Raw genomic sequence first — 24735 nt, 5'->3', positions numbered from 1 at the left:
CAGAATATCGAGTAAAGTCCCCTGTGGTGTATAGCAGGCCCTTGTTGCTTTACTGTTTTATACACAGTAATGTGTCCACATGTCAGTCCCAGACTCCTACTAATCTGTCAGTGAGGTTGTTTGCAGACACATCTTGGCGCCGACTTTGATTTCACGGCCTCGGGGCTTGCCCGGAGAGGGGGTTTATGGCCCTCTCCACTCCTCCGGAGTTTCTGCTTTTCGGCAGGTGGAGGGGCTCTGAGGAGGCTGCTTTCTGCATCTGCTGATCCTCCTTTGCCTCCAGATGAAGATCGCCCCTGTGCCAAAGTGGCCTTTCTAGGGGCTGGCAGACTCCTATCCCCTTCCAATATATCCTAAAATTTAAGTCTTTATAATATTGCTTATGTTATTTTTGATATGAGGAGATTTTAAATAAGTAAAATGAATAATAACTCAGGAGTAACAGATCCACTTATAAAATCCATCATCTTTTCCTTGGGTAATTTTCCCTCTTTTAGTTTTTATCCGTAGGGAGCCCCTCTTTACGTCAAAATTGGATAAGTAATCTGTTTCCATTCGTCTTTTTTTATGTTCTTGTTTGCATTTCACTTTATCAGAGTTTTCATTATTGCTGAAAATAAGATTCTTTTCCTCCCGTCCCATTTATTTTCCATCTTCTTTAGAAATTTCATTAGTTTCCTCGATGAATATTTCTCTCCTCTGGCAAGTCAAGCAATTAGATTTATTCCTTAGAAAGTAATATCAGTTTTCTTTCTTTCAGCTTATCCTTGAAATGTATAGGTAGGTTAAACAGTCTACCAGATGTTTTGTGACTAATGCCTTAAAAAAAAAAAAGAAAAAACCATGGGCAGCTAAGATTGAGATCACATTCTGGGTCAGTTCCCTAACTGAGGACCATCCCTGGTCCTGGAACAACAGCAAGGAGAGCGAGCGTCAGGCTGGAAGACGGGGCCGTGACGGCTCCACGTCCACGGCCTCGGTAGACTCGCTGCCGGAGTGACGCAGGGCTAAGCTAAAGGGCTGGTCCCGCCCTTGTTGAGGCAGCGAGTGGGTTTGAGGGGTTAATGCGTGGAGACCCCATGTGAGTTCAGGGGTGGGGACCCCAGGGAGACGGGCCGTGGAACCAGCACTCAGAATTCCCGGGCAGCTGAGGGCGGGCTCCCACATTCCCCCACTTCACTCTCTTCCTAGTTCAGTCACCCCGGAAGTCAGCTTCAGGTTACCGCGGAAGGTTATTTTGAGGGGCAGATGACCGGCTGAGCCCCAGCCACGTGGGAAAGCTTAGCAGGAGGGCAGTCCGGAAGCGGCGTTTTCCAGCCCTCCCCGCAGGCCCCCGCCGCAGAAGGGTGGCGCGTGAACCCCTGCAGGTTCCCATGAAACAGGCTGTCTGCAGAGCGGGCGGGGTGGAGCGGGTGCTGGCGCGCAGGGGGCAGGGAGCGCCCTTGGGCATTGGTGATTGATTGGTGATTGGTGTGGGGGCGTGAGAAGAGGGAGGTGGCAGCGGGTGACCTCAAGGGAGGAAACCCATGCCCCTGCGTCCTGGTTTTGCATTTTAGACTTTTTGAACATGCCTTTGCTTGGTGAAATGACTGATTGCTGTACCCTATTTTTTCTCATAATTTTGTCCGTGTTTGTATTTGTCTTTGGCCGTGTTGGGTCTGCACTGCTGCATGCGGACCCTCTCTAGCGGGGTGAGCAGTGGTCTGTCCTTGCACACCGTGGGCTCCAGGACCCGTGGGGCTTCGGTAGTTGGGGCTCATGGCTCAGCACTTGTGGTTCCTGGACTCTAGAGCCCCAGCTCAGTCATTACGGCTCTCGGGCTTAGTGGCATGTGGGGTCTTCCCAGACCAGGGATCGAACCCGTGTCCGCCGCATCGGCAGGGGAAGGCTTTATCGCTGAGGCACCAGGGGAGCCCAGCCATGTCTTATTGGGAATGGGGCAAGTTTTGGAAACTGAGTGAGCTCAAGGCTTCCTTAGACTCCTGAAATCCCTCCCGAGATTGTAGCCCATCTGAGCATACTTTATTCTCATCAGATGTGGAGGTCAGACAGGAGATCCCGGCCCCACCCGCCTGGCTTAGGGAATGTGCCTCCAGGGGGGCCTCCAGGCTTTGGGGGTATCCAGCAGACCCCAGGCGGGGGATCTTTATCTTGAGGAGCTTGCGGGGGTCTGGGGCGGTTTTCTTGTTGACTCAGAGAGGCTGTCTGCCCTGGCACCTGGATGAGGGGGTCAGGGCGCCAGGTGGCTGCCTTGCCCTGGATCCCACCCCCGGGGTGCGGGCCGTGGCGTCAGCAGGCCATGCTGACCGGCCGCCTCTCCCTCCTGGCTGCGGAAGAGGGCCTGTGTCCTCCCCGGGTCAGTTTTCTGCTCCTGCCTTGCTAGTTGACAGAGGTTGCCCTGGACATCTCTGTAGGTAGCAGCCGGATTGGGTGGTGGCTGCCCAGGGCCGGGTCGGGTTGTGGCTCGGAGGCTTGAACGCACAGCGGTGGTGGCAGCCCCCCTCCCCCTTCCCGAATGCTTCTGTCCTCTGTTGCCTCCTGGCCAGCTCCTACAAGCAGGGTGTGCTGCGGGCATCACTTGACCTCAGATCAGCTCCCAGTGGGACGTCTGGGTGGAGACCGAGGGCAGAGCGGGCACCTGGTGCCCCACCCTCGCCCTCCCCCAGCAGCACCTGGGACAGGGCGTGCCTTTCCCCTGCCAAGCGTGTGCCCGGCGGAGGTGTGGGGAGCTGCCACGGCGCTGGGCTGCGACGATCACAGGGGCTGTCAGCCTCTCCTCGGCCCGCAGGGCCAGCTGGGCAGGGAGATGCAGCTCGTACCCCGTGGATCGGTTACCTTGTGGGCCACGAGGAGAGAAGGGAAAACAGCAGGAGCAGCCTCAGAAGGCAGACAGCGGGGCGGGGGGTACAGACCGTCCCGGGCTGTGACTCACAGGAGGGCAGAGAGGAGAGAAGACCAACAGCCTCCAGTCGAAACCAGGGGGGCAAAGAGTCGACGCTGCCCTGCTCCTGATGCAGTGACTCAGCAGTGCTTCAGGCTGCGTGTCCCGGGTTAGACATGCAGGGTGCGCCGTGGAAGGTGTTTGTTGTTACAAATACGTTTGCTCCTAGAAACCAGGTCACGTGAGTTTGGTTTTCCAGGCTGGCCTCCAGAAGCCCCCTTAGCTGCCCCTCCAGCCCCGCCCGGTGTGTTCCCTGGAGACTCTGACCACCCCCTGCACTCGGGGGGGGGCGGGGGTTGTTGTTTGAGCCCCAGCCTGGGAAGCTCATTCACCGAATTCGAATGGCCTCTCGGTCACCTGGACGGCTTGTTAAACCGCCTCGCCACGCTTCCTCCAAAACCTCCCATGGGGTCTGGCCTGGGCCCGAGAATGTGCATTTCTGATGCCTTCCCAGGTGACGGTGCTGCTGGGGTCCCTGAGCAGACACGGGAGGACAGCAACCCAGTAGAGAACCCTTGAATCTGAGTCATTAATGATCGACTTGTGCGGCCAGCGGTGCCCGGCCCTGGGTGTGTCCAGGGGACGGCGTCACAGGCGGCTGGTGCCTCCTCCGCAGAGGCCGGTGCAGAGGCGCGGCTCTCCCCCAAGCCCGTTGATGCGGAGACCCCGGTTGTTTGCCCCCTCGGACCCAGACATCAGCTGCCCTTGGACTGAGGGCTGGTCCCCACCTGTGCTCCACGTGGACACACGTCACTCGGAGAGAGTGGACGTGCGTTTTTCTCCCACTTCTGCCAAAGCAGGAGGGAAAGATTGGAGGGCTGTTTTCTATTTTTTTTTAAATAATAAAGCTTATATGTAAAACTAGTCTAAAAGTTGTGTGCACCAACTGATTGGCTTTCTCTCCAAGTAGAGCAGGTGGCTTTAGCCTGGAATATGGGGAAACGTGTGGCATTGACAAGGAAAATGTAAGACTGCTTCAAGTGGCTATTTCAGCATTGACCGCTAACTGTCTTAACTGTTAGGATGACTTGTGAAGTTTGGGGGGTTTCCGGGCTGGAGACGCAGAGCTCGCGCTGTTGTGACCCGCTGTGCAGAAGCCGGCAGGGGCTTCCCACCGCGGGGCGTGTGCTGGCCGTCGGTGCCTGGGGACACCTGGCCCTGCCTCCCCGCGGGATGGAGGGAGAACCCCCCCCAGATGTCACGAGGGCACCAGACCCTGCAGACTTCTGTCCTCTGCCCCAGACGAAAGCATCACACCGCCTCCTGTGGCCAGGTGATAGTTCCCGTTGTTGGATTCTCCAAGCCCTGAGAAACCCCCAGTGGTGCGTGTGACGCAGCCTGTGAAGGGCGTCACGACCCCCGCCCACAGAGATGCGTGCTCTGTGATTGATGACGCTGGCTTCTGTGTGCCTTTCTCTCTGACCTGTTTTCTATTTGCCCCTCTCTAGTGGGATCTTGTGTGTGATAATGCCTGGAAGGTCCATGTCGCTAAGTTCTCCTTACTGGTTGGATTAATCTTTGGCTACCTGATAACTGGATGCATTGCTGACTGGTAAGTACCCGCATGCCTGCCACACCACAACCCCCCGGAGCCTCCCGGGGCGTGGTCGGCCTGAGCTCGCCGCGACCGAGGCTCCCCCCGCCAGCCCTGGCACTGGGCCAGAGCTGACGGGGGCAGCCGCCCCCTGCAGAGTTCAGACAGAGAGAGCTGGCCAGTGCCCAGAGCAGACCCTTTTGAAGTAAGGATTTAAATTCATTGCAATTCCCTGGCTGCTAGAATCTAGCTAAACCAGCCTGGAGCCAGCCGCCCATCTCCTGAGAGAGCGAGGTTAGAAAGAGCCTGGGAACGTGGCTTCGAGGCTTTAAGGACTGGGCCCTGGGTAGGCATAGACAGACCAGGGGCCTCAAAAGACAGGGAGAGGACAGACAGACTCCTCACACTCGAGAACTGGACAGATGCGGGCAGATCTCAGAGAGGGACCGTCCCTGTAAGTTGGCTTGGCCAGGAGATGCTTCTGCAGGTCCACGGGGAGCTGGGCTTTGAAAAGTGGACGGCCTGTGGGTGGCGGCTGGGCAGGGCAGGCAGAGGGGTGCGGACGGGAGACAAAAATAAATGTGCTTTCCTTGGGCGGGTGAGGGGCCAGGTGAGGGTTCCGGGGGGAGCGAGAGGGTGGGATGGAGACGCGGGTCGCCGTGGCAGGAGTGACGGCGTTAGCAGCCCGCCCTCACCGACGCCTGTGTGGCCAGGCTCTGTGCTGAGTGTCTCCGTGGATTAAAATAGCCCCTCCGCACAGCTCCCCTGTTTCCCAGTGGAAAACTGGCATCACCCCTATCTCCTGGGGAAAACCAGAGGCACATGCATTTAAGTAAAATCCCCGGATGCCCTTGGGTTGGAGAGCCGGCGTTTGAAACTAAGCTCCTCGCGGCCCCAGAGCCGGACTCCACGGGCATGGACTGAGTCATGGGTCTTGTGTCGGCAGTGGGGACTCGCCCGAATAGCATGGCCGTAGCCCAGTGCTGCTGGGGCTCGCGGGGAACAGGGCTGCCGAAGAGGAGAGGTGCGGGGACCCCTCCCCGCTTGACGTTCTTTCTCTTTAAGGGGCTTTATTTACGAATCAGGGCCTCTTGAATCCCAGACTTAATAAAGCCGGCAGTGATGCGGAGCAGGCTTCTCAAGGCCGAGGTGTGCCCTCTGTCCTGGTCGGCTGAGGCCGCTGGCCGGCACCGTGGGAAGTGCCCGCGGGGGGGAGCCCAGGGAGACCACTTTCAAGTTCTGGAAAGTTCTTCCCGAAAGCTGACATCTAACTGGGTGTTCCCTGCATTAACATGAAGTGCGATTGCCTATGTGTTCAGAATTTGCTGAATCATCATCTGTAAGTGCTTCTTAAGGGCATCCTCCCGGGGCAGGAAGACAGATGCTGGGAGTGACCTGTAGAAACCCACAGACATCCTCACGTGGGGTTTGGTGGTGGGTTTTTTGGGGAGAGGGGAGGGACTGGGATTGGAAAAGGATGAGGATTTCAGTTTTGTTTTTTTTTTCAAACCAAATACTTGAACTTTTAAAGGTTTTCAGAGTGAGCTATACTGACCTAAAAGACACTCCAATCCCAATGTTTTAACCACAAGGAATTTTGTTTCCCAGGAACCTACACTGAAATAGGTTGGGAAGATAAGAGTAATATAACCACCTCACTTCTTCCTAAAATCACGGACTTGACTAAGGTCTTAGCGTCCTGATTCAGTGATTTAATAGGGAAAGTAAATGCAGCTTTCACCGAGATCTGCAGTGGTTTTAAGCTGTTTACAGGTGGTTTTGTGGTTTCTTAAGCCTTGCCCATCAGTGGTGTTCCGCCTCCCTGATCACACACTGGCCCCGGGGACCAAGACGGGAGAGTTTGGGGTCTTCCTTGGCAAGCAGCCAGGGGCTGAGCTGAAGCCCCTTCTCCAAGGTCATGGGGGTGGGGGCAGTGGGCCAGGGGTGCCCAGAAGGTGAGGGCAGGCGGCTTGTGCTGCGGCTTTCTGAACATTCTGAGCGGGCCTCAGTTCCAGTTTGAAGGTTTGGTGTTTTCCGCCCTTGACTGATTTACTGTTAGCATTTTACTCCCTGCTGGAGCCTTGCTTCAAAGGAGATAAACACATACAGAGGGAAGTCCAGGTTTCACAGCTGCTGGCACCGTTTCACGGCCGTGTCGGGAAGCTGACCAGGTTGTAGGTTATGCCAAGACCCCAGTCAGTGTCTAGTGAAGCTTCAGCTGCGTGGTTTTTTGTTTTTGTTTTTAAAGGTGACTGTTTTGCACACACGTTCAGTCTGGGCTGGACAGCATGTCCTGTCAGGCAACATGTTAGTTTAGGTGGAGGATGGGGACAAGCTCAGTCAGTGGCTGTGGCCAGATGACCTCGCTGCCTCTCTTGCTGGGTCTTTTGCTGGACTCTGCGCGTTTCTCATCCTGCCGGTCCTGGGAGGCGGTGTATAGGCTGCACCGCAGACCCCTTCCCTCTGGCTCTGGGCTGAGCTTGGTCAGTGGCAGGGAAGGAGTTTTTCCCAGCTTCTAGAGACTCTCCCACACTTCCCAGGTGGCTCAGTGGTGAAGAATCCGCCTGCCAATGCAAGAGATGCAAGAGGCGCAGGTTCGACCCCTGGGTCAGGCAGGTCCCCTGGAGGAGGGCATGGCAACCCACTCCAGGATTCTTGCCTGGAGGATCCCATGGAGAGAGGAGCCTGGCGGGCTGCAGTCCACGGGGTCGCAGAGTCGGACACGACTTGACAACTAAACAGCAGCAGAGGCCCACCCGTTCCTTGGCTCCGGCCCCACTTCTAGTTGAGCCCACCGTGGCTGGCCAGGTCCTTCTCGTGAGACCGTCTCCCTGGTTCCATGCAGCCAAGAGCCCTTCACTTTGACCCCATCTGCAGAGTCCCTTGTGCCGTGAGAGGCGGCACAGCCTCTGGGGGTTAGGACGGGGACGCCCCCAAGGCCAATATCCTGCCTGTCAGAGGTCCTGGCTGACCGACGACGCCTCTGCATCGCAGATTTGGGAGTGTGAGTTTACCGGTCATGTGGTGGGAGACCTCTGCTCTGGGGAGAGCTAGGGCCCACTTGAACCCCAGGGGCTTCTAAACTTGTGCACGCATCTACACCCGCTGGCCATTCCCGAAGAGAGCCTGAGGCTCGCGGGACCCAGTGAGTCTTGCTTGGGACCTCCGTCCCCAGGGAGCCTGGGTCGGGGCCAGGGCTCTGACTTTGAACACCATGTTTGCCCCCCATTCCTAATATGAATTTTCACTTAATGATTTTTAGCAGCCACTTGGGAGGGAAAGATTTAGAATTGTTTCTACAAGTTAAACAGAAATCCAGGATCTTCCCTAAAGTGTCAGGACAGACCAGACTGTGTCCAGTGGGCGTCGGGGAGGCCAGACATAGGAAGACCCGCGGCTGCCTGCTGCCCGGTCTGTCGTCCTATTAGTGATCTCGACACTCTGCGATGCAGGACAGATGGGGAAGCAGAGGGAAATAAAGAGGGATAAGTTTGACTTTGGTTTCCTTCATTTTAATAAGTCAGCTGAGCTGTGTTTAAGTTCATTTCTGTAGATGAGTTGGATTTGGACAGAACTTCCTATAGTCGTTCCTGGTAAGGGCTACGTGACCCCAGTACAAGTGAAGGGAAGTAATGGCCAAAATCTCGACAGGAAAATCAACTTAGGTTGCATTGAGCTCACAGCTTTGGCCCCATTTCTCTAACCCAGAGTGACAGACGGGGATGCTCAGAGGCCTAAGGGATCCTGAATGAGATGGTGTCCTGGAGTTCCCGCCCCCAGAGTATGTAGAAATAACATCTGTCTCTTGCACAGGCAAGGCCAGACACTACCACGTATTGCTTTTCTTAAAAAACAGATTTATTGAGAGATGGTTTACACACCATGGAGCTCACGCATGTTAAGCGCACAGGTCAGTGAGTTTTGGTGTATCTGCAGAGCTAGACATACGGCCACTGGCACACGCTGCCTTTAGAACGTTCCCCTCTTCTGCCCACTCCCAATCTCTGCTGGTCTCGCCCCGACCTCAGGCAACCCCAAACCTCCCGTTTCTGTTCGCCCTGCTGGGTGTCTCCCTTCCAGGAGGATGTCCAGGCATCAGAGGTTCCAGGCCTGGCGTTTGTTCCCTTGGCAGATAGAGTCCAGCCTCTCTCAGAGCTCTCCTAGTCCGCGCTGGCTGTGCCACGCTCATCCTCGTGTGGGGGGGGGGGGTTGGTCCGGGAGGGGTGGCGAGGGAGGGCCGCCCCAGGCCCGAGGGCCGTCCCCCCACCCCCCGCCATGCCTGGAAGCTCACTGCCTGCTGGTGCTCCCCGAGCTCGCTTGGGCCGGCCCGGTGACCGCTCGCCCAGGGTGCGCTGGCCTTTCCCTAATGGAGAGGACGGGCCCCTGGGGACCTCCCTTCCAGGTCCACATGCATCCTTACAGCTCAGGCCACCCCCGCTCAGTCTGTGCTCCCTGCTGGTCACTCCTCATCGTGGAGCTGAAGCCAGCCGGCCGCCGGCTTGGCCCCTGGCTCACCAGGCCTCGGGTGAGGTCGAGGCTGGGCTTGTTAACAACTCAGAGAAACAGCTGGAAGCCACACACCCTATGTCTGTGTTGACTCTGGAGCCAGTTTCAAAGGTCACAGCCTCCAAGCCATTTTATGCTGGGCATGCCAAGGTTGAGGTTTGGGGAGTTACTATTGGTTCTGTTGAATTACCCCCATAAACTCAGGAGTAGACTGGCCAACAGGAATTGGTTCCCGTCTCACGTCTGTCGTGCAGCGGCTGTTGACCTGTGTTCCCTTATCTACAGGGCGAGGTGTGGGTGTGTGTCCCCTGAGGGCCCCCTCCCCCTGGGCCTCCCCACGAGGGTCCAGGAGGGATGCAGACTCCATGGGGTCCCCACCCAGCAGCTGCTGGCCCCCGGGGAGGCCCGGCCCCAGCCCGCCCGGCGGTGACTAACCGTGCCCCTGTCCGCGTGCAGGTTCGGCCGGCGGCCTGTGCTGCTCTTCTCCATCATCTTCATCCTCATCTTCGGACTGACCGTGGCGCTGTCCGTGAACGTGACCATGTTCAGCACACTCAGGTTCTTCGAGGGGTTCTGCCTGGCGGGAGTGACCCTCACGCTGTATGCGCTGCGTAAGTAGGGGCCTTCGGGGGGCCTTGAGGAGGTGAGGGAGTGTGTGGCCGCCACGTGCGAGGTGCAGGCAGGCGTCCGCGTGCTGAGACTCTGGAGCGCAGACGACGGCATCTTCCGCGGCGAGGACCCTGCTCCCGGGCTGTGCATCTCACCCGCCCTCCAGCCTGAACTCCGGCTCGGGCTCAGGATGTGTCGGAGCCTGTGGGGGGTTGCATCGCCACCCGGAGAAGTGGGGCTCGGCCTGCCTCGGGGGCCGGGGTCCTCCATGTTGACTCGCGTGCTCCTCCAAACCCAGGCGTCCCCACGCTTGGGAAACAGGGAACACAGCAAGTGGCTCATGTTTGGGGTGGGCTCTGTGTTCTGATGGATTTCTTAAGAGTTTTCTTTCTTTGTGTTTTTCACTAAGGCTATGCAGAGTCCAAATGTCCCACATTCCCGTGTGGCCTGAGTGGTCTGGACTTGAACCCCGAGCCCTGGTGCTGGGAGATTTAAGTGGCGATCTTTTCAGGGTGAAGAGACTGTCCTCTGTTGATCCGCCGTGTGGGCGTCTGTGTGGACCCCCCTCTTAGGATGGCCGTCTTGCTTCTTTGGTGTTTTCTAGTGCATGGCCACACACCCACAGGGAGAAGGAAGGTTTTAGGTGTGGATGTTTATTTATTTTCCAGTTTTATATTTTTTAACCATGGTGTGGAAAGAACCATAAGGAATAATATAAGGTTATTCGTAACATACTTTCCTTTTCTTTCCCTTGGACAACATGTTTAGGATCAGAGATTAAGTAGCAATTTCTAGAGGGGTCGATAAGGATAGCTCTGATTATCTTAAGGTGCAGCTACCTTTGTTTAGCGTATGATCCCTTTAAACGACACTGTTAAATAAACTGGATTTTGTTCCCTGTTGTAGAGGATAGAACTATGGTCCGTTACAGCATGGGTGTACAGTCACGGAGAAGAACAGGACTACAGATGTGTTCTCCGGAATCCACAGTCGGCTGTTCTGTTATCTTCTTCTGACGTTGACTTGAGTTGTGATTTCTTAGACATCGCCGTTTTCAGGTTATTTGCATCTGTCCTGGCAGCCTCGCGCTGGGGGGTCCTTGGGACTGTGCCTGTCCTGGGTCAGCGGGTCGGTGTGACGACCCTGTGGAGGCCTTGTCTCTCTGAACAGAGGTCTCGGGGGTGCGTGTTGAGCCTGAGCGCTTCCATAGGAGCTGCCTGGGCCCTCCTCCCTCCCTGCCCCCATGGTCTGCACAGAGGAGCGGCCCCCCTTTCTGGAGGAGACCCCGGCCCTTGTCTCGGGCCCGCAGGCCCCGGGTGTGTACCAGCGTGTGGGGTCTGCTCTCCAGGGCCCCATCCCCACGGGGCTCCAGTTCTCACGGGAGGGCGCCGTGCTCTGCCCCCTGGAGGGCCCTGTTCTAGGGGCAGCTCTGCAGGCTGGCAGAATGGGACAGTGGGCTTCAGGAACTGAGCAGAGAAACAGCCTCCGTCTCAACAGCCCGGTGCCTGTCAAACTCAAGCGCAGAGGATGTTGGCAGAAAAGAGCCTTAAAACAAAGCTGACGTATCAGCTTTATCTTGCATGCCCACTGCTGCCAGAGACCGCCGGGAGGCTCGGGGGAACCCTTGGGGCTCAGCGGGAGAGGAGCCTGACCTAGTAGCCCTGCCAGCCTCTGATCAGCAGTGGGAGGACCAGCTCTGGCCATCTCTGCAGACTCCCCTGCCTTCACCAGACCTGGAGGAAAACTCCCCCCCACGGCACCCTGTCAGCCTCACTTAGAATCACCATTGGCCCTATAAACCTGTGACTGTGAAAAATGAAGCTAAGGATGTTTTTCAAGAGATTACACGTGAGCTCTTGACAGTGGAAAGTTCTGGTGTACTTCAGAACCATACCGGAAGTGTGCTTATCCCAGGAAAGCTTTGCTGTTATGTCACGGGTGCAGAACCAAGCAACCAGCTGTCTGCAGACTTTCTACAGAGCCAGGTGGTAAATGTTTCATTCCATCACAGGCACTCAGCTCTGCCATGATATCCTATCGTTGTTGCTCAGTCATTAAGTCATGTCTGACTTTTTGCAGCCCCATGGACTGCAGCATACCAGGCTGCTCTGTCCTTCACCGTCTCCCGGAGCTTGCTCAGACTCATGTCCATTGAGTTGGTGATGCCATCCAGTCATCTCGTCCTCTGTCACTGCCTGTCATCCTCCTGTCCTCAGTCTTTCCCAGAATGGGGGACTTTTCCAATGAGTCGGCTCTTCACATCAGGTGGCCAAAGTATTGGAGCTTCAGCATCAGTCCTTCCAATGAATATTCAGGGTTGATTTCCTTTAGCATTGACAAACGGTTTCCTCTCCTTGCAGTCCAAGGGACTCTCAAGAGTCTTCTCCAGCACCCAGCAGTAAATGAGATGTAAATGGTTAGGCGTGGCTGTGCTCCAGGAAGACCTTACTCACAGAAGCAGGTGGCGGCTGCTTGACCAGCGGGCTGGCGTATTTCTGCCACCCAAAAGTGCTCCTCTTTCCACTGACTGCTGGGGAGCTTGGAAAACCTCGAATCTCATCTAGCATGTGTGTGGGCTCGGCAAGCTGAGCTTTAAATGCTGGCCCCATTCCTAGTTTTATTTGAAACTTTCTGCTTTCATTTTTTCCTTTGTCCCATTTTTATATTGCCATAAGTTCAGTGTTATATGACTGTATGGATTTGTGTGAGCAGTCTTAAGTTTTCTCTGAAATGACACAGGGCATAAGTAAAGAGTTACATTTTCTTAGATTGGGATTACAAATCAGACGTCACGGCAGATACCACTGTGGTGAGAATTTCCAAGTGTCCACTAGTGGCCCACTAGGTTGATGTGATATGTGATATAGCAAAATTAACATAAAGCAGAAGAGTAATTATCTGGAGTTCACTGAGATAGTATTCAAACAGCGTAAATCAGGGGATTGACTGAGAGACGGGAGGAGAACCAAGTTTGGGAAGAGAGGCTCAAAAAAGGAAAGTTCTAAGTGGACAGCATCGGGGCGGGCGTGCTGTGTGCCGGGCGGGGGCAGCCCCTCCCCCGGCGGTCTTGGAGGAAACGGAGGCTGGGGTGGGAACTGAGGATCCCAGCCCTCGGTCCACGGGGCTGGTGACGCTGAACTTCCTAACCAGTGTGCTTGCTTCGTATACCAGTCGTACCTGGGCTGAGTGAATGCTTGGCAATTTGTTTCGCTTAAAGGAATTTCTTGCTAACCCTGGTCACAGGGTTAAAATATTTCTCGACCGAAGCTCTCACTCCGGAGGCGCTGATTATTTGGGAGATAAATGTTAGACGGCCCTGACGCTCTGTCCCCGCCACTGGCAGGCTTTTATCTCACTTCGTGCATCTGCTAGAAAGGTCTGAACTTTCTCAGAAGAGACACGATGTGCTTCTCTTTTGCGTCTTGCAGGTGCCTGGCCTTGCAAGTGGGGAGAGTCTTGGTTTTGGCAGGTCGCGTGGCTTGCGGCGCTCATTGTGAAGGTGGGCTCTGTGTCTGAGACGTGCTGCTGATGTGGGAAACTGTGCTTTTATGTGCGGAGTTGCTTAAGGCTTTTTCGGCTTTGGAATTTTTCTATGGTACATTCCAGTTAAACACTCCTTCCTTTAAACTGTAGTTTCCTTAAATTCACCAAAGGGAGACGAGGTTGCGTAATTAGGACATAAACCAGAGACCGTTGGCATCTTCCCCAGGAGCCTGTACCTGGAAGCCCGTTGGCAGGAGCCAGAGACGGAGCGATGCTGAACTGCGATTGGTGGCTGCAGGCGGGGTCCGGCCGCCTCTGAGGCTGCGCAAGACACTCAAGTAATTTAACCCGCCTGGCCGCCCTGGTGGCCTCCTTGTATCTCTTAGCTCTGACAAAGAAGAGAAAAGAGAAAATCTTGACCTAGCCAGGCCAGGGGCAGGGAAGCACAGACCAAGGAAAGAGGCGAGCATCCTGTTTCCTTATCTGTTCGTGAAAATAAAGACTTGCCAGACATGAAAGTCTTGCCCATGTGCTTCTCAACAAGGGCAGCCACGACCTGTCGCGTGAATTCTTTCCCCAGGGATGGTTCACCTCACAGACAAGGTGATGCCGCTTTTGCTGGGATGTGTCCTTGTTGAAAAGAAAAGCAGAGAGAAAACAGCTCTTGGAGCTGACTTGCTGTCCATGTGCTGAGTCCTGCGGGAGAGGAATGGTTTTCTTACGTTCTCTGAATCGGTCCTCATTGGATCTCTGTCTCTCTGTCCCCATTGGGGCAACCTCCCCCTCCCCAAGTGGAAGTGATGAAGCCTGCCTCTTGATGGCAGAGACCACACCTTAGTGACGGTGAGTGAATGAACACTCCTTGTTTTTGTTTTTAGGCCTAACAGCAGCGAGCCGTTTCCTTGAAAACTTCTCTCAAAGGCTTGGCGTTCTCATTATAATAACCCTCCTCAAACCCAGACAGCTTAAATAATTGGACAAATTTTACGCATAATCAAAGGGTGACCAGAAACTTCACAAGTGACTGAGTTACTGATTACTTCGCAAAGTGTGAAGCCGAGTCTTAACTGGTAAATAATCTCGGGAGAGCCTTGAATTTGCTCTGAGCGGGGTGATGTCGCTCACGAGATGATGGTCTTGGCCTCCGGCTGAGTCATTTCCAGTGTACTGGGTGATGTTCCTTCTTGCTATTGTGTGTCTTTCTTTTCTTGTTCAAATCTGGGACTTTGGTGCTCCAGGGTTCCTTATCTGGTTTTTTTTTTAATACAGTTTCTTTCTTTTATTTATTTTTGACTGCGCTGGATCTTCATTGCTTTTGCGAAGCCTGTCTCTAGTTGGGGGGAGCAGGGACTGCTCTTGGTTGCAGCACACACCGCTCCTTTCGGTGGCTTCTCTTAGCGCGGAGCACGGGCTCCAGGCGCACAGACTCAGAAGTGTGGCTCATGGGCTATAGTTGCTCTGTGCTTCGTGGAATCTTCTCAAACCAGGGGTAGAACTGGTGTTCGCTGTTTGGACTGGCAGAGATTGGCAGGCAGATTCTCATCCACCAGGGAAGTCCTCTGTGTATTTCTGTAATTTAATGTTTTTCTGAATACTCCTTGGGGTGTATTTCAGTTGCCAGGATTGTTGAGCGTCAGAGCCGCCGTGCTTATAATAAGAAAACAGTCCACTGAACCATAGTTCCAGGTGGCGGGCTGTTGGGCTGTGGGGTCAGGTGTAGTGACTTCAGCTGGCTAGAGCGCTAATATGTGCATCGCATTTGGGTGAAGGAACAGTTTCTCGAGAACATGCTCTGGGCACCATGACCCATCGCCTGTCTTCACTCCGCACCCCCGTCTTCAGCCGCCCCCCTTCTCAGCAGCTGCCCTGGGAGCCCCAGCCCTGCACTTCTGGTGGGACCAGACCTGCCAACAGGCTTTGTCAGCCAAGGCAGTGAGTCAGAGTTTACCCAAAGCCTTTAGCAAGCATTTTTTTTTTTTTTAAATTTCAGAAGAGTTTTTGTCTGATGCAGGTTCCAAATGATACAGTTGGGAAATCAGAATGGACTTAGGTTCTCATCTGGCCTTCCCTTCTCTGGACACACTCTGCTAACCCGGCAGACAGACTGTGACAAGTGAAGAGCTCATATAGAAGAGGAAGGTGGCCAGGCCTCTGTGCCCCCGCTGCCCGCTCACCACCCCAGAGCCCCAGCGCCGGTGCCTCCTTGGGGTGCAGGAGAGGGCAGGGGCGCCCAGGCCCCTCCCCCGAGGGGCTGGCCTGAGGCTGGAGGGGTGAGCCGTCCGTGGGGAGCCGGGAAGCACCCCCGAGGACCGATTTTTCTCAGAGTGGTGCCGGTTCTTCAAATGAAAATGGTGACCCCTCTCTCCCCCTTCTTACCTGTTAGCTGCGGTGCGGATTTACATGGAGACTTCACTCCGAAGAAAGTGCAAACGTCTGTGTGTCTGTGTTGCACACGAAGGTGCACTGTGTCTGTCCACATCAAAGGTGGAAAGACGAGGGCAGAGGAGGGGGTCTGCGCCTGGTGGGCTCACTGAGGCCCAGACTCCGTCTTCTGCCGGAGGTTAGGGCAGCGTGTCTGTGTGTGGGGGGGTGCTTCAGAGTGCCTGTTTCTTTGGGTGTTTCGAACTTGGTGAGAAGATAGTCTGTCTCAAAACTGGCAGAAAAGAATAGAAATATTTAGCTATCTAGCATTCTAAAATCACAGTCTCTGGATGCCTTGTCCAGCATGCATGCATGCTTAGTCGCTCAGTCGTGTCTGACTCCCTGTGACCCCAGGGGCTGCAGCCCAGCAGGCACCTCTGCCCGTGGGATTTCCCAGAGAAGAATACTGGATTGTGTTGCCATTCCCTTCTCCACGGGATCTTCCTGGCCCAGGGATGGAAGCCTTGTCTCCTGCATTGCAGGCGGATTCTATACCTCAGAGCCTCCAGGGAAGCCCCGCCCCCACTTTTTTTTTTTAAGAATGGAGGATAATATTAATATTAACACCATGTCTGTCCTTAAGGACTAGGCGTTTCCAGACACATAGTGATTTTAGCGGTGGGATGGTAGTGGTGGCCGAGAGCTTCATTTGAAACAAGGTATTCACGCACCAAGAGGGAAGCAGGACGATCTGGAAATCTGGAGACCCAGGTGTAGTGAGAGGCTCCGTGGTGGACCCAGACCTTATCTCCGCGCCTCTGTCTCCATCTCTCTGAAGTCAGGGCACAGGTGTTCGATGTGTCCCGTGGAACCACGGAACTATGGAGTCACTTCTGGAACCATCGGTGGAGAAAATGAGTAGAAAACAAAAATGAACGGACTCCAGGTGTGGACACTGAATACCGCGGTCCAAATAAGAAAACAGCAAAACCAGGTGGAAACCCCCGCTGCCTGCCGCCTTCTCCCTTTGGAACTCTAAGCTTAACCAGGAGCTCCTCCACGTTGAGGGGGTCACCAGGAACCAGGGATGCTGGGCTCTGAGCGGCGTCCCCGTCCAGCCCAGGTGGGCAGCTGGGGTCATTGCCGTCCAGAGGCTGCCGCGCGTGGGGACTGGAGTCCAAGGTGACGACGTGGGAGGAGGTGAGCGAGCGGCCGGATTAACCTTCCCGGCTTCCCGGCCCCCGGGGGCCAGGCCCTGCCCTCCCCCCACAGCCCCGTCCCCGCACCCCGACCCTCCTGGGAGAGCCTGCCTTGCTCTCTGCACCCTCCTGTCTTGCCGCACGCTTGCCAGGTGGACCCACAGGCCTGTTCTGGGAATCCCGTAGGATGCTACCGGAGTTTCTTCTCTCATCTGGAAAGATAGGAAGAGACACAGGGCTGGAAGCCGGCTGACTGGGAGAGGGGCTGAGGAGAAGTAAGAGAGGCACTAGGCTGACTGTTTTTCATTCTTGAAACAGAAGAGAGAGGAAATGAATGTCACCTTGGGAGCAGGTGGAGACCAGGCTTCTTCAAAGACATCCAAATGGATCTGGTGGGAGGTGAAGTCATGAGTGGTTTGCCGAGACTTCTATTGCCCAAAACAAAACGAAACAAAACACAACTTTGGCAGTGAGACCAGAGAGAAATGTGACTCCCGAGATGAGGAGCCATAACGCTTGCTGTCAGCACCGGTGTGACTGCATCACGCCAGAGAAGCTGGGCTTCAGAGAGTCTCAGTTTCGCTTGGGGCAGCCTGTGAAAGCAGGATGGCTTTCTTCCTCACTCAGCAAGTGTCTGAGGGCTTCCTGGGTACCAGGGGGCCATGATGAACTTGAGTACTTGCTGTGTGCTCTTAGGGGCCAAGCATGCAAAGGCAACATGCCTTTCTGCACATCAACAGATGACTGGCTTCAGAAGACGTGGTGTGTGTGTACAACGGAACATTACTCGGCCTTAAAAAGAATGAAGCAGTGCCCTTTGCGGCAACATGGATGGACCTGCTCATAGTGAAGTCAGTCAGACCAGACAGATATCATGATGTCACTTACGTGTGGAATCTAAAAAATAATACAGAGGAGTTTATTTACGAAACAGAAACAGACTCTCAGACATAGGAAGCAAACTGTGTGTACAAGAGGGAGAAAAGAATGGGGGAGGGATAGACTAGGAGGTTGGGATCAACAGATACATACTGCTGTATATAAAATAAACAACACGCTCCTGCCATATAGCACAGAGAACTAGAGTCAGTATCTCGTAACAACCTAGAGTGGAAAAAATACTGAAAAAAAATATAACCGAATCACTTTGCTGTACGCCTGAGACGACACCAACACTGCACGTCAGCTGCGCGGTTTAAAAAGCCGTCATCTGTGTGACAGAAACCACTACAGTGTTGTAGAGTAATCAGCCTCCAACTAATACAAATAAATGGGGGGAAGAAAGCTATCATCACGTCCTCCTCAGTCTCTCCTTTCTACTCCTTAACATCAAAACACTGCTCAGCACCATGCCACACACACACACTCACACACAGACACGCACAGGCGTGTGCACACACACACACACAGACACGCATAGGCGTGTGCACACACACACACAGACACACACAGACACGCACAGGGGTGTGCACACACACAGACATGCACAGGCGTGTGCACACACACTCACACAGACACGCATAGGCGTGTGCACACACACACACAGACACTCACACACAGACACGCACAGGGGTGTGCACACAGACATGCACAGGCGTGTGCACACACACTCACACAGACACGCATAGGCATGTGCACTCACACACACACAGACACGCACAGGCGTGTGCACACACACACAGACACACACAGGGGTGTGCGCACACACAGAGACACGCACAGGCGTGTGTGTGTGACACACACAGGGGTGTGCGCACACACAGAGACACACACTCACACAGACACACAGGCGTGTGCACACTCACACACAGACACACAGGCGTGTGCACACACACACTCACACAGACATGCACAGGCGTGTGCACACACACTCACACAGACACGCACAGGCATGTGCACTCACACACACACAGACACGCACAGGCGTGTGCACACACACACAGACACACACAGGGGTGTGCGCACACACAGAGACACGCACAGGTGTGTGCACACTCACTCACACAGACACGCACAGGCGTGTGCACACTCACACACACACAGACACGCACAGGCATGTGCACACTCACTCACACAGACACGCACAGGTGTGTGCACACACACAGAGACACGCACAGGCGTGTGCACACTCACTCACACAGACATGCACAGGCGTGTGCACACACACAGAGACACGCACAGGCGTGTGCACACACACACACAGACACACAGGCGTGTGCACACTCACACACACACCCTGCCTTCAGCGTGAGCAACGTCACACCCCTCGAAGGACACAGCTGCCCCCCCAGCTCTGCTGCGGTTCTGAGTTCCCAGCTGTCGAGCCAAGACAATGCGCTGTTTTAGGCGACTTCAAGGAAAAAAATCTCATTACCGTCTTGCCTTCTAACTCAGTTTTTCCTGTCCAGTGACAAGGAAAATTTACCACTGTTATTTTCTTGCGCAACAACGCAGATGCCCTTAAGCCCCTAACTTCCTCACTTAAAAATGGTGGCAATGGTAAATTTTATATTATATACATTTTACCAAAATTTTTTCAAAAAGTTATTTTCTTCCTAAAATACCTGACATGAAGACAAGGTGGTATTTTTCTGGGGAACACAGGAATTAAAAGCAATGCTTGAAACAATTTAGATCACATTGGTCACTGTATGGAAGTTGCTTTTGCCCCAGTTACCTCTTACCTACTGGGCAACCATTGCTCCATCCACGGTCTGCATTTCTCAATCCTCGGCCTGCGTTACTGGCCACTCTCACTGGCCCTTTCTTCGCACCCTGGTTATCAGGCTGTCCTGACTTCCCACTGGTCTCTCAGGTTACCGCTTCCTGCCTCCCTCCACCCACTTACTTCTCCTGTCAGTCGGGTTCTCAGCACACTCAGCTCTTCGGAGCCTGTGACTGCCTCAGAACTTCTGGACAGACGACTGCCTGCTAAGTCAGCCCTCTTGGGTGCCCCTAAGGCACCATCCGCTCGTCATGTCTGAACGTGAAGCTGCCTGTCATCACCCCCAGCAACCCTGCCGGAGGAGGGAGAGGCCACTGGCTTCAAAATCTATAGGGTTTGGAATCAAAATCCTGGGCTGCCTCCCTCGCTCCACCGTGTGGAGGAGAATCAGTCCAGGTGCCCCAGCTGGTCGCCCGGTCCTGCCCCCACCCCATCCGCTCTCAGTCACCTGGGACTCGTCCCGCCTCCTCAGAGCCTCTCCTTCCCCGTGGCCAAGGCCTTCACACAGGCTCTCCTTCCTCTCCCAGATGCCACAACGGCCTGCAGCTTTCAGCTTGGCCTGAGCTCTCCACTGCCCCAGCCTGACCAGCCCCCCTGAAATGTGCATCTAAAACTCTACCTTTCTTCTTCGAAACCTACAGGAGCCTGGCCTGTCCCATGGTCACGGAAGACAGAATCTCTGTGCATTGTCCTAGCCTCCTTCCCAGGCTTCCCGCCTCATGATTCTGGTCTCTACCCAGCCCCCAGCCACTCTCATTACCCAGGATGCTCTAGGCTCCACCTGGGTCCTAACCACTCTCATTACCCAGGGTGCTCTAGGCTCCACCTGGGTCCTAACCACTCTCATTACCCAGGATGCTCTAGGCTCCAGCTGGGTCCTAACCTGTCTCATTACCCAGGATGCTCTAGGCTCCAGCTGGGTCCTAACCTGTCTCATTACCCAGGATGCTCTAGGCTCCAGCTGGGTCCTAACCACTCTCATTACCCAGGATGCTCTAGGCTCCAGCTGGGTCCTAACCACTCTCATTACCCAGGATGCTCTAGGCTCCAGCTGGGTCCTAACCACTCTCATTACCCAGGATGCTCTAGGCTCCAGCTGGGTCCTAACCACTCTCATTACCCAGGATGCTCTAGGCTCCAGCTGGGTCCTAACCACTCTCATTACCCAGGATGCTAGGCTAGGCTGCTCTAGGCTCCAACTGGGTCCTAACCACTCTCATTACCCAGGGTGCTCTAGGCTCTGGCCGGTCCCTAACCACTTTACCCAGGATGCTCTAGGCTCCCCTGACCACTCACATTACCCAGTATGCACTAGGCTCAAGCTGGTCCCTTATCACCCACAGGACCCAGAGTGCGCTGAACTCCTCTGGCCTCTGAGCATCCAGTGCAAATAGCAAATACCTACCCTTTTGACCCTACCAAACCCACAGTTCATGGTGCTCCGGTGGCCTTTCCATGGCCGGCTTCAGCCTGGTCACGTCCTGGACTGCTGTCTATATGTGTGGAGACTCTGTTCTCCTGCTACTGTGTTCAAACCATTATTTAGCCTGAATCTGTGCCGCCGGTCGGGGTGACCTTTGGTCTTTGTGAGTGTAAATTCAGACACAAACATGGGCCTGAAGTCCTAGCTCCACGCTGGGTTCCTGGCTGCTCACCCAGACAATCAGGGTGATGCTTATGTTAACGTATCAATAGATGAGTTTTCACTGACATGAGAACATAAAATGTACGAGTTTCTGCAGACTGCTTGGAATGTGTCCGCAGGTGGCCGCAGGCCTCTCCCCAACTCAGGAACCATGTTCTAAAGTCCGGAGTCCAGCCCCACCGCGGGGCCCTCTCCCTGGCCCCATTCCCACCACCCTCAGCTCCCCCTCCCCCGTACCCAGGTTGATGGCTTCTCCTGCCTCAACCCCCCTCCTTTTCCAGGGTCTGCTTCCTCTCTGGCCTCCTCCAGCTGATGACCAGGCACCTTCCCACGATGCTCCTCCCTCTCACCCAGGAGCCTGGCCAGCAGGTGTGACTCTCCAGGGAGTCTCCGTGGGGGAAGAAGAAGGTTTCCCCAGAGGACTGGGGCTCCCCGGGTCGTGGATGCCGGGTGAGGTGTCCGGGCTTCACTCTGGAGGCCGAGGACGGCCATCACCGCCTCTGTGAGAAAGCATTTGCTCCATTCTGTGTTTCGGGGAGGTGGTGCTGGGGGTCCTGTCCTCTCATCCTGTGGTGACTGTGCTGTTCTAGTTCTCCCTGGTTCTGACCGGTTTGAACCAACTGTCCTCTGTCACAGAAGGCGTCCCCGGACGTGGTTCAGTGGGGAACGAGTGATTCAGATCTCTGGTTCTCAAGGATGAAGTTTACCCCAGCCTTCCTTCTCTTGGCAGTTTTGTCACAGACAAGAGGGTCTCCTCCAGAATCACCCTTCGGCGGCTATCCTGGTGTTTGCACAGCTCTTGGAGGGCAGGGATGTTGCTGGAACCTGGGTGTCAGCCTGGAGCTTGTTGGATATCAACTTGCTCCAGGGTACTCAGATCTTATTCTTTAAGAGGGTGAGACTGAATCACTTGCTTCCCGGGTGGCTCAATGGTAAAGAATCTGCCTGCCAATGCAGGAGATGTGGGTTCAATCCCTGGGTCGGGAAGATCCCCTGGAGAAGGGCATGGCAACCCACTCCAGTATTCTTGCCTGGAGAATCCCATGAACAGAGGAGCCTGGCGGGCTACAGTCCATGGGGTCTCAAAAAAGTTGGATACGACTGAGCGACTGAACAAGTGACACAGAGGTCGCCACCCAGTGGAGGTGGGTTTGCAGGGTGCCCGGGAGGAGTGTCGCGGAGCCCAGACCTTGCTTTTCGTTTGTGGTCGTTGCCCGGAAACCCTGCTGGTCTCTGACCCGCTCGTTTGTGGGGTGTTTGTTTTCTGCTTCTTTGTGGGGTCACTGTAGGGTCTCATTTCACGTTCTCTGCAGGGATGACTGCGCTTTTGGTGCTCTTCCAGGCTCGTCCTGTCTGGCAGTCTCCCCGTCCGCCTTGTGACCGTAGAAGCGAACGTTTGCACGGCTGGCTTTTCTGTCGCTTCACCGCTGCTTGGTGTCCGTGTCGGGCTGGGACGAGGGCGCGGGAGGCGTCTGCCTTCAGCTGATGCAAGAGCGTCTCTTAGGCTCCCATCCTCTCTCAGGGTTGAGAAGGCAACCCCAAGTAAAAGAACAGTTGGGACCTCAGGCTGGTTACCTTCTGAACAGTCATGCAGACCTCTGCCCTCTGTGAATATTGGGAATTGTGAGCAGTGGATAGACATGAACCTGAAGCATTTGGGCAAGGGCGTGAGAACAGTGGTGGTTTGCGGTCCACTTTACAGAAGAAGAAATAAAATAAAACAAATGATTTTCTTTCCCACTCTTGCACCTCAGCTTGTGAGACAAAGCAAATCCATCGTAATAAACCGTCTCTAAAGAGGCGTAGACCAGAGCGGTCGCAGAGACCTTCGGCTGTGCTGAGAGTGGGCTGTCTACACTGCCCAGGGCTCTGACGTCACCACGGGCCATTGAGCAGGGCAGCGTGGTTGTAACGTTAATGAGGTTTAATGAATTAAAGCCTGTGTTGGTCGGCACCTCTGGAACCACACGCCATGTTGTTTAGTCACACAATCCTGTCTGACTGTTTTGCGACCGCATACACTGTAGCCCGCCAGGCTCCTGTGTCCATGGGATTTCCCAGGCAGGAATACTGGGGTGGGTTGCCGTTTCCTCCTCCAGAGAATCTTCCCGACCCAGGTTGCCATTGGCAGGCGGGTTCTTTACTGCTGACCCGCCTGGGAAGCCTGTGCTGCTGGAAATGTGGTGTTAAATCATCTGGGGGTGAGTTATTTCACCAGCTCTTACTTCCCCACTGAGTTCTACCCCTCCGCCCCGCGGCCCGGAGGGTATTCAGCTTGGCTGTTGGAGGCCTTTCAGGTGCCTGCTTCAGGGCTGAAGCAGAGCCCTCATCACCCCGCCAGCCTCCCGGCCTCACCCCCTCATCCTGCCAGCCTCAGTCGAGAACCACCATCCGCACCGGGGCTCCAGCTGGGCCTGAGCCACTGTCTTCTTGATCATCAAGTCCTACAGATCACTTGCCCAGCTACTGCCCCTGAAGCAAAGCCTTTCCATTTCTTGCCCGAATAACCACAACAGCTTCCTGAACCATCTTCCTGGTCGAGCCGTGCAACTGATTCTTCTCTTACAACCATGGCAATATTTATACGGCGTGAGCCAGAACTTGTACCCATCCACTTCAGACCCTCGGGGTTAGTCAGCAGCGGCTTCACTGTGACAGCAGGAAAACCCCAAACGACAGGGATCTACACAAAGTATCTGGTAATGTCTGTCCTCACTGGAGTCGTCCAGGGCTGGTACGGACAGTCTCCTGACTCTGGGGCCCGGACTCTCTCTGTCTGCTAATTCTGCACTCACGTCCGCATTCCGGCCAGCACAGAGGTGGGAGGGAGGATGCAGGGATGCTGTTCCCATGAAGGTCACCTCTCAGAGGTTGAGGGTACCACATCTTACCTCCCCTTAGTGTCCTGCCCACAGCCGGTTGCTAGGGACAGGGGGTGGGGCTGGGCAATATTGCTTCGTCTTGAACATCCACCAGCCCGCAGGAGACGGGGCAAAGGGTGTGGGGAGTGACCCGTGGTCATCGCCTCACGCTCCAGCAGCTTTCATGGTGCAGCCCCAGCTCCTCATCACGGCCTGTGAGGTCCTGCGAGGCCTGCCTCCCGCTGACCTCACTCTGTTTTCCAGCCAAACTGAACTTTCCGTCCTCTGTGTGCTGGGCTCCCCCTGCTTCCTTGGGTCATCCGTGCTGGCCTTGCCCTCTGCCTGAAACGCCACGTCCTGGGCCTCTGCAGGCTGGGCCACGTCTTGTCACTGTGATTCTGCTCACATCACGTCGGTGGTTATCACCCACATTATTCCTTTAGGACCGTCTGCCTTTTTCCCAGCATCCACCACTCCCTGGAGATTTACTGATTTACCTGCGTCTCCATCAGTACCACCCCCTGCTCTGGAGCAGGACCTCTCATCCTTCTTTCCCCCTGTATCTCTGGTACCCAGAGCTGTGCCTGGCACAGAAAGGGTGTCTAAATATGAGTTGGGTGAATGAAGGAATTCATGGCACTGTCAGAGTAGGAGTGTGTGTGTGGAGCTGGAAAGGCTGGAGTTCTCTTGGTCCATTTCTCATCTATGAAGGATGAGGGGAAGGGCTCGTGGTGGTGTCACGTAGGTGGTTATGAATGGTAGCGGTAATTAGCTGAGATTTCTCATGAAAGCCTCGTGGACTAGACAGATTCGGACCGGAAGCCAAGAGGATTGGCTGGATTTGGAACTGATCGCTCACCCCCCTGCTTCC

General features: G+C 54.9%; 1 protein-coding gene across 3 annotated transcripts in view; it reads left to right on the top strand.

Annotated features, from left to right (window-relative positions):
- Positions 1–24735, top strand: part of SLC22A23 (solute carrier family 22 member 23) — a 127517-nt gene that overhangs the window by 31375 nt on the left and 71407 nt on the right. For 2 of the 3 annotated variants that reach the window (XM_043449759.1, XM_043449760.1), the window contains exons 2-3: positions 4390–4493; positions 9438–9592. The exons of the other annotated variant lie outside the window; for it this stretch is intronic. In XM_043449759.1, the coding sequence (XP_043305694.1) occupies positions 4390–4493; positions 9438–9592 (259 nt within the window). The remainder of the gene's footprint in view (positions 1–4389; positions 4494–9437; positions 9593–24735) is intronic. 3 annotated transcript variants of the gene reach the window in all.

The sequence above is a fragment of the Cervus canadensis genome, chromosome 28 (assembly GCF_019320065.1).
Source record: "Cervus canadensis isolate Bull #8, Minnesota chromosome 28, ASM1932006v1, whole genome shotgun sequence".
Lineage (NCBI taxonomy): Eukaryota > Metazoa > Chordata > Mammalia > Artiodactyla > Cervidae > Cervus > Cervus canadensis.
This window is presented reverse-complemented; position numbering and strand designations above follow the sequence as displayed.